The 10,294-nt window shown below is 37.2% G+C and overlaps 1 protein-coding gene across 1 annotated transcript in view; it reads left to right on the top strand.

Annotated features, from left to right (window-relative positions):
• The first annotated feature begins 1,947 nt into the window (after positions 1-1,947).
• The window catches only part of myo1ea (myosin IEa), a 54,370-nt gene continuing 46,023 nt past the window's right edge, over positions 1,948-10,294 (top strand). The window contains exon 1 of the mRNA XM_079244737.1: positions 1,948-2,096. Within this exon, the coding sequence (XP_079100863.1) occupies positions 2,094-2,096 (3 nt within the window). The 5' untranslated portion in view covers positions 1,948-2,093. The remainder of the gene's footprint in view (positions 2,097-10,294) is intronic.

The following is a 10,294-nucleotide window of genomic DNA, read 5'->3' as shown; positions in this document are numbered from 1 at the left end:
ATAACTCCGGCTCAACTGTGGGCTTATCATTATTTCCTTCATACAATAAGGGGGTGAACTCTGAATTGAATGCTATGAATGCTGAGATGCTCTGACAGCTACAGTCTTTTTGTTAAATGGTGGATAAGGATAAAAGCTTAAAACAGACCTGTACATGTACAACATAATTTATATCAAAGAACCAACTGTTCAATGTTATGTAAGCAATAGCTGGACTTAAGTTGGGAGAAGACCACAATAAAATAACCTTTACACAGGTTTAAGCCACCCAGTAACCACTGATGAAGGAGCAGTGTGTGTGGGCAGTGGCAGATGAGAGGAGGGTGCTTGGTGGATAGTTACAAAATGTCGTGACTGTTCTGAAAGCTTAAGATGTTGGTATTGTTTAGAAACTGGGGAATAAAAATGACCTCACTTAATGTGTGTTCAGCTCCAGTCAACTTACATATTTACTGCAGTTTGTAGTTTTGACAATAATTGGTGTAATGTGTGTCTATGGCCACAGAGGGGCGACAAAGCATTTTATCAAAGGCATAACCAAAGTTGTGTCAATTTCATTTGCTGACAGCTATGTTTCTTATCATATCTGACATTTTCACTGTTTATAAAATATGTTTCTTTAATTTCCCTATTATTTTAATCATTAAAGAAGAATTGAAATATGGCAGTGGCAAACACATACACAAAGGCAACCTGAGAAGTCACAGCAAGAGTTGTGTCTCACCACCACCCAACATCATTTGAAGGCAAACCTCTTCTGACTGGAGACTGGTTGAAGCAGATTCCAGTACAACCCACCTATGCACGTCAAAAGGATTTCTTGAATGGTCTTTGAGATGTTTATTCATTTGTCTGAAAACCAAAGGCTGAATTTGTTCAGAATATGCATTTGACCATTACAATACTTGCTCAACGTTAAAACATCAAATGGTTGTCATATAGACGTGAAGACTAGCTAATGCTCTTGCTTTAAACTTCAGAAACTTTACGCCTCACAGCAAGAAGGTCACTGGTTCGATCCTTGGCTGGGAGGGATTTGGTCAGTGGCCTTTCTGTGTGGAGTTTGCATGTTCTCCTCGTGTATGCGTGGGTTCTCTCCGGGTATTCTGGCTTCCTCTCACCCTCCAAAGACATGCATGTTAGGTTAATTGGTTACTCTAAATTGCCCCTAGGAATGAGTGTGAGCGTGAGTGGTTGTTCGTCTCTCTGTGTGGCCCTGCGATGGACTGGCGAGCTGTCCGGGGTGTACCCTGCCTGTCGCCCAAAGCCAGCTGGGATAGGCTCCAGCTTCCCGCGACCCTGAATTGGATTAAGCGGTTTAGAAAATGAATGAATGAAAAATGAATATATATATATATATATATATATATATATATATATATAGTATATATATATATATATATATATATATATATATATATAGTAAATGATTACATATCTAAATATCTTGTGTGAATGAATTCATGAGCTTCCAAGCCAGTGAAAACACACAAGTGTAAAATAAATAGGCTTTAGTCAAAAAGATACATCATGGGTTATTAGGAGTTTTGTATTCCATCTGATTATTGGATTTAAAAAAAAAAAAGAAAGAAAAGCTTTACTAGTGTTGGACTCTTAACTTTTGGCGCACCTGAAACGTCATTCATAATTTGTGTTGAGGAAGTGTTGCGGTTGCGCGCATGCCCAGTTGTTTCACTCCCAGAAACTGATGAATATTTAAGCATTCTCTGAGCTCAGCGCCCTTTCATTGGATCATCTGGCTCAGTTTCCTGTGTTATGTTTCAGAGCTGATGTTTTGAGGGCACTGCGCTCCTCTCTGAGCTCAGCTCGCTGGAAGGACCCTGCTCCGCTGCTGGAAGTCTTTCATTCTTGGACTTTTTTCTGACTGCACAATGGACGGAGTACATCCTTAAGGAGCTGCATCCATGCTGTCTGGGGCTTATCGGGTGGATATTCTGTAAACTTGGAATTTCTTCTCCGGTTTTAGGTTATATAGGTAAACTTTTTTGAAGCGCTACAAACTTCAGCGAGGTTCGCACAAATACTCGATCGTGGGAATACAGAGAAAATAAGGACTGCAGTGAGAACACAGGATGGTGAGTGATGTTTACACTAGTTGATATATTAAGGCACCGCTTAGTTTTAGTAGTTAGTCATTATAGACAGCACGATCCTTTCAGAGTGACTGTTTCAAAACCAAAAAGGAAGAAAAATCATATAACCCTCAAATAATTAATCAGTTTGAACGAGTTAAATAAAATAAGGATGCTTGCGTTTGCCTTTTCATATCCTTTCCCAAATCAGGGTAAGAAAACACTAGTTTCCATTAGATTATTTCACAAATTCATTATCTATGACTTTTCCTGTGAAATGATAAATCACATCAGTTACTTTGACATTCTGAGCTTAATCTTTGGGATGAGCTCATTAATAACAATAAACATTCAGGTCTACTTTTGTCCTCCTATATATTTGCCTCCACCTTGTCAGCTTTTATGACAGTTAATTTCCTTTAATATTTGCACATACTAATAATAGTAAAACTCAAAACAAATGAAGAAGAAGAAACAAACAACAAGTAATCTTTCAATTGCTCAACAACACAATGCAATTTCATTCATTCAGGCTACTCTGAAAGCAATGATCCTGAGCTTCTGAAGCTGACTTTTCTGAAAGACACTCAAAGAAATGTAATTTAATGGGAAAAAAAAGAAAGAAAGAAAAAGATGAATAGAAAAACATTAGTCAGGTAGTTTAGACCTCCTCTCTTAAAAACCGGTTGGCGAGCATGTGTCAGGTGGAGTGTGTACAGTATGGGCAGCAGCTTGTGTGTCAGTAAATTACCCAGAGACAGGTTTTTCCTGGTTGCTTAATGCCATCCCTGCAGCTGACATACCTAATGTGGGAGCTGGGTGGCTCTCAGTATTGTGTTTTGGCAACTATTGTCTTTGTGGAAGAATTAAGCTTCAGCTGAGGTACATATACTTGCATTTCTTTCATAACATTGTTTCTCTAGTCTAATTGGAGACATAATGTTGAAATTACAATTATGTTAAGCTTCTAAAGTGCTCATAATTTCAAATATTTTGGGTTTATTTGAAGACAGTTTGCAATGAACACAAATAAAATTCTCTTTCAGCACGATCTCTTTAAATCTGTTGCTTTCTTCATGTGAGCACCAACAATGCCTTTTGAGGTGGAACCTGTTTCATTTTTCCCTCCTGAAGTGTTGTGTTAAATCTGAAGGCCAGGCTGCTCCAGGAATATCACAAGGACAAAGGCGTCTTGATACAGTCAGCTGAGACAGAACACACAAAAACAAAAAGATGTAAGACATCTCTGCTACACTCCTGCTTTTGATACTAATTATTCAGAATTAGAGAACAGAAAGTACTTTGTTGTGACTTTAGTTATGAAGTTAAAGTTGCAGTGGGATTTAGGGGAAACAGGCTGTTTTTGTAGTAAAAGTTGCAAGGGAGTTAAATCTTAAGAGTACAGTGGAAAAGAGTGTGATTGTCATCATAACAGTCTGGAGCTGCAGACACCAACGTCGCTCGCTGCTTCCTTTTCTGCCAGATGCTGAATAGCAAGTTGGTATGACAGCAGATGGTTTGCATTAGTGTCTTCAGCAGGGAGGTGCATACTGAGTAACCCTTCTGCGCCCGTCTCCTCGGCTCAGTGCTTGCGCTCCATTTTCAAACCCATCGCCGCTGTTAAGATTTACTCTGGAATTTAAGGCTGAAATAAAGGATGAGCGCCTATTCTGCAGACCTGGGGAACTTGTTAGGCTTGTGGCTGCGACTCAGTATGCTCGTACAAGCTCCACACATGTTCATAGCTACAGCCACGGTTCTCGCTGCTTGTGATGGAAAATCTTATTAGTGTAACACATTTTATCAAAGTTACTGCTGTAAATCATGAGAGATTATTGTAAATTGCTCAATAAAATGTAAAGAAATAATTCATTCTTTTGGTCAACAATTATCAACGTGTTCATTCCTCTTTGCCATTACACACTGAAAACTTTCCTTGAACCAATTAATCTTTTTTTTCCCTTTAAAAAAACAAACCAAAAAGAGGATTTGTGGGACAGTAGCTTGAGAGGAAGGTCAGCAGAGAGAGAAACAAACAGCATGTAGCAAAAGGCTCCAGGCTAGGATTCAAACCTGAGCAGGCTGCACTGAGGAGCTGCAGACTATACACGAGACGGCTGCCCAACCAGTCGAGCCGTATGTCACCCAAAACTAAGTAATCTATGACGTTGTCACTTTTTTTTTTTTTTTTTTTTTTTTTTTTTTTTAAATTTAGATATGTATTTGGTTATGCATTTGCAATTACAGCAATGAAATGTCTGTGTGACTGCAGAAAACAGGGGAAAAAAAGTTTTACAACTTCAATACATTTCACTTATGTAATATTTCACTCTTAAACTTATACTCATCTTTTTAGTGACTTTAAATTTAGCCCAGCATCTACCTCTTACTATGGAACATAGAAGTGCTGAACAGGATTTCCTATTTATTTCAAATCAATAGATTTACCTGCTCACTCTGTTGACAAAGAAAACACAGGATGGGTTATTTTGATAATCAGTTACCAACTAACAAACAACCCTGACAGGTTAATATTTAGTCATAAAACAAGATGGAGAAATTTGAATCCATTTAGCGTAATAACACAGAAAACAATGGCTTGATGTTGGTGTCTTGTCAGTAAATTATGCAGTTTATTTGTCTGTTGTTGCTCAGATTGTTTACCATGTCGTCTGAGTGGGCTACCCCTACTGGACCCCAAGTCACCCTGTAGCGACACAGTCAGCCAGTATCTGCTGTATGTTTGTACTGAGACTAAGAGCATGTGACAGTTTTAGCTGATTTCCAAAGGTCACTTTCAACTTTGAACAGAGCATTTTCTCAGAAATGGATTTGTTTTTCTGAATCTTCATGACTCTGGCGGTTATTTTATTTTATTTCATTTTATTTAAAATTTATTCTTATTTTATATCTAAACTGTCGTGTTAGTTTGGAACATTTATACCTGCTTTACAATTACCTATAATCTCCCCGTAGCAACAGAACAAACCACTTCCGTCTTTTACAGGGAAGACAATAAACTTTGGGATAAATTAGCTTTGCTGTAAATGCTTGTATCTGTGTCAACATAATCTTGCCATTTAAATGACTTTAGACACATGTTTAGCTTATTTTCCTACGTTTCACATCATGAACCATGCAGTGTTCTGTCATAGCGGCTAATTTGCATATATGACTTCCCTCATCATGGATCAGGAACAAGCTCAGACTCTGCTCTGGCTATCAGTCCCAATTGCTTCCCATGGTCACACGGGAACCAGTGCTTTGTTCCAGTAGGTGATGGCTACTCGCAGGAATAAACTTGATGAAGCCTCACTTTTTCTTCACTGTGTTGTGTCAAGGATGTGAAGAATGGTCAACTATTTTTTAGCAGCTAATGCTGTATTTTGTTCTGAACAACCTGCTCCAGTGACTCCAGAGTTAACCCCAACACAGAAGCAGCCTTCTCTGGTTCTGATGCTGCTGCCTCAGTAGATGGCCGCAAAGCTGATTTCACTTTCAGCAATAGAAGAAATCCAACCTCTCTGTGCAGATATTGAATGATCCTCACTTCAATCAGAACTAGAGTCTCTTCTGTCCTTTTACTGTGATGGCCTCTGTGTTGGATTTCATGTCTAGTCTGCTGACTAGTTGAACTCCAAGGTGCTTATATTCCTCCACCCCTTCTCCCAGGATGTAGACATCTGTTGACTCCTGTTCTTCCTGAAGGGGAAGAAAACAAAAGAGTCAACAATGATCTCTTTTATTTTGTTTGTTAAGTTAAGGTGAAAGGGGATGACACTTTAGTCATGATCCCCTTTAACTTGAAGCTGGTCGTTCCTGACTGAACATCCCTCATGTTGCTCTACTGGAGCTGGAGTCTCCTTCTTGAATGCTTTCGTTTTTATGTTCAGTAGCTTTTTCAGGTCACTGATGACCCGGGTTTGTTATTGGGAAAGCATCTCACTGTTCTTGTTAGCCTGATTCTATCCACACAGAAGTTGATATAATCTGTCAAGTATTCAGTCATGGCATTGATGTAATCCCAATATTTTTCACAGAGGACATTCCAGTCTGTGGCCTCAAAGTACCTTTTCAGAGCATCTTCAGCTTCATCAGACCACATGGACTTGTAGGTAGAGGTGAGAAGAACCAGATTATGGTCTGATCTTCCTGAATGAGACAGCAGAGGAGAAGGATGCGTCATTAACATTTGCAAAAATAAATCCAACATCTTTTTTTCCCTGTTGGAGCAGCTGACGAAGTGTTAAAATATTGCAGAGAGAGAAAAGCTGATGAAGTCTCCAGAGATCACAGTGAATGTGTTTGGATGCTGTGTTTGTAGCCTAGCGATGAAAGAGCGGATGACATCACAGGCCGTGTCTGCAGCGGTACCAGGTATGATATGAACCGCTTCTAGAATATCACAGGTAAACTCCCTGAGTAAATAATATGGCTGATAATTGAAGGCAAACAGTTTGATTTCTCTTGTGCAGATCTTCTTCTTTACTACAGCCTGTCCAGGTTAACACCAAGGGTGGTTAAAAAGCACTGCAATTCTATTTCCCTTCAACTTTTTGTGGATTTTCTTGTTGCAGCTTGCTGAAAGTCTTGGTGAACAGACACAACAGAGTCCAGGATGTGTTCAAGTAGCCACGTCTGGTGGAACACATAATTCTGCATTAGCTGTGCTCTTTTTGAGACTTGTTATCACTTTGAGCTTGTTCATTTTTCTATCTCACATCACCCACCATAAGAGTTGGAAAAATGGTTTAAACATAGATTGTCTTGCTCTTCACTTGCTCTTCAGCTTGTCAGAGATTGGGTGTGGTATTTTCGCTGATTGCTGTGATTTTAGAGAGTAGTTGATCCCACTAGTTAACAACTCTTCTGTTCACTGAGAAATACATAAGCTGCTCATGTCTCTGAACATGGTGAAAGCAATCCTAACTATTATGACTAAAAGTTACTTGAAATTAACTTGATAATGGAAATAAATTTTCTGTATTTTAAAAATGATGACAGTTCGATCGGACCTACTATTTTGCTGTGACCTTGCAACGTATTTTCGAGTGGAAAGTTTTATGGCTAACCTTTAACTCTGTCCAGCAGAGACCTCATTTGTCTTTGGTGTCATTTGCACAAGATTTGCTTTATTGATTGCTGATAAACTTCCTCGCAGGGAAACTGCTGGCACAGGAAGATGGAAGTGTCGTCCTCATCATAAAAATTTGGTGCGTGATTTCTGTGGCTGGTTTAACAAGAAACTGGATCCTCACATTGGCCAACATTTGTGCTATTTGGGTTCAGTGGGATCAGTATTAATTTAATGTCTGCTATTTACCAGTTTTACAGTTCTAACTTTTTCCAATTTTATGATGACTCGTTTTTCAGATAAATAGACATGCTCATTTTCATAAAAATTCCACCAGTTTCAAATGTCAATCAAAAAGGAGTTAAATTTGGCCTCAAAGTTGTTTCATATTTATTATAAACATGTTTCTCAGGTAGATGTTTCAAAAAAGATTCTCTGAGCATCATGGCATATAATCTTTTTTTTTAAATAATTCTTTAATCCTGAGAGGATTAAAAATCATATAAAAGCTATGATGAGTATACTTACAAGATTAGCTGCACATGTGTATATTCTTGTACAATCTATGAAGGAAGTTAAAACACTTTTTTTAACTGAAAAACCAGGAACAGGCAGTGAGTCAAAGCTTTATAAAGGTTTGTCAGCTGTTGTGTAAAATAAAGGAACAAAATGACTGGAAACAAGTTCAAAATTAGCAGGTTTTAGTCTTTTCTGGGATGGGGCAGGATTGTTTCATTTTATTATACATAAGCTGCTGAGACGAATATTTCCTCCATCTGTCTGAAATTATTCATCATCAAGCTGCCTGTTTATGAGAATATGATGAGTTGATCTGATTAGATGGCTTTTCATGCTCTTTAGTTTTAAATCAGAGTTGGACTTTGCTTTGTTGTTTTTGTCTCAAACGCTGCTCTCATCATTTTGGGAATCTAACAGAATTATTAGATGTGATACTGATACATTTAAATCAATTTATTTCAGGGGGATGAAGGAGAATATGCAGATCATGATCAATACACATTTTCACAATTATTTACGAGGTGAGGAAGGAGAGGAGGATCTGATTGATTGACTAGGAACACAGAGTGTGAATGAGTGGCATGCTGGTGTGTTTTCATCAGCCAAGGAGAAAAATGAACGTGTGCACGTTTCCAGCTGGATTGAAGCAGTTTGTTCTTAATGAGACATTGTTATTGTGGTTTGGCCAAATGTTCCATGCTTGTAAGGGAGTCATAAGATCCATGTTAATCCAGCTGCTGTGAATTCCTACAATATGATCTTGAAAATCTTCATCAACTATTAACAATCATTTTGTACTAGAAAAATAATATATAATACTACAAGAATGATCAATTTAGGACATTAAGTTTTTAGTCATTAGAGCCTGTTATAACCGTTTACTATAATAGTAATCTACACTGTGTATATCTAAACCTGTGTATTGATTAGATGATCACTATAAGCAGGTCCGTAGTCACTGAGCTTTAAATACTGAGAGTCACTACACTGCAGTGTTAACATTTAGCCATTTAAGTTCTCCATGTGGATTTCTTCTATTTTGAATTTAGTATCATCCAAAGAGAAAGTCAAATATTGATTGGATGTGACCAGTGACGGTGGCTGCTCCTAGATTCTTCATATTGTTGATACAAGGGCAGCAAAAAGCATCACTAATAATAAAATTAATAAAATGAAAGAAACTTGTTAAATGAATTTAAATAAATAAATAAGAAAAAATAAAATAAAATAAAAAATAAAATACATTTATTTTGTTAAATAACAGACATTCTTTTCTTTTTTTAAAATGTTGTTTTAATCTAACAAATGTATGTGTAATGTATTTATGGAAACAAACCTTAGTTTTGTTCTGAGCAGTCAGCTCAGGAATTAGGAGGCTTTGTCAGTAATTTTGCCAGGCTACATTTTGATCATGTCTACTTTTGTACAGTATGATTAAACTCCTGACATCTTACACCACACCCAGGTGCAAACATTAACTGAACTTGTCACAGGCCTGACACACTGTCCAAAGCTTGGTTTCAGTTCAAACCCCAATTCCAATAAAGTTGGTTCATTGTGTAAAATGTAAATAAAAATAGAATAAAGCAATATGCTAATCATTTATAACCAATATTCTATTGAATACACTACAAATATAACAAACATAATGTTCAAACTGAGAAATGTTATTGTTTTTATTGCAAATATTTACTAAATTTGATGAATTTGACGTTTGCAATATGTCCTGAAAAAAACAAAAAAATTCCTGCAGTTGTACGTTGAAAAGCATTGCTCTTAAACTGGTAGCCTATTTGCTCATGCAGTTGGTCAGAATGGGGAACCTCACCCCATCCATGCTTAGCTGAGCCTGTCAGGTATGTTCCTTTGAAACCCAGTCATGACACTCTCCTGTTTCCAGTTAACTTGTTTACCAGTTGAACATTGCAAACAGGTGTCTTTACAGCATGTCACTGTCCCTGCTTTATTGGAGCACGTTGCATCAAATTTAAAATGAGTGAATATTTGCTAAAAAAAAACAAAACAAAACAAAACAAAAAAAAACCAAAACATAACATTTCTCAGTTAAGACATGAAACATCTTGTCTCTGTAGCGTTTTCAGGTAAATGTAAGTTAAAAAGGATTTGCAAATCTGTGAGTTTTTCCTTATTTTTTGTAACAAACACCAAGCGTACAACATCAGAGTATACAGAATACAGTAAGAGACATTATTTTATTTACCTGTTACACAACATCCCTGCTTAATTGGACTTGGGGTTGTAAACTAAGAAATCTACTGACTTCTTGTAGTTTTTCTCCAAACAGTTCCAGAAAATTGTTCCTGTTCTTAGACAGAAGCACCTTGTCTGAGATGAGGGACTTAACCAGTCTAAATAAATATTTCAAATTCATTTATCTTCAGGAAATAAAAAGACCTTAAATAAAAATTTAAAAAAAAAAACCCTTTCTGCTCTCAGCAGCTGTTAAAGTAATTGCAACTGAAGCTTTGAGGTGAGACAAGAGGATATTTCTAGCTGTTCTCCATTATTTAAATCTGTACACATTATTGTAAAAGTTAGAAATCAGCCACAGTCATAGTCATACATTCTCACACAGACTTTCCCTTCT

This window comes from Telmatherina bonti (assembly GCF_933228915.1).
Source record: "Telmatherina bonti genome assembly, chromosome: 1".
Classification (NCBI taxonomy): domain Eukaryota; kingdom Metazoa; phylum Chordata; class Actinopteri; order Atheriniformes; family Telmatherinidae; genus Telmatherina; species Telmatherina bonti.
Note: the sequence above shows the minus strand (reverse complement) of the source record. Positions and strands in the feature narration are given on the sequence as shown.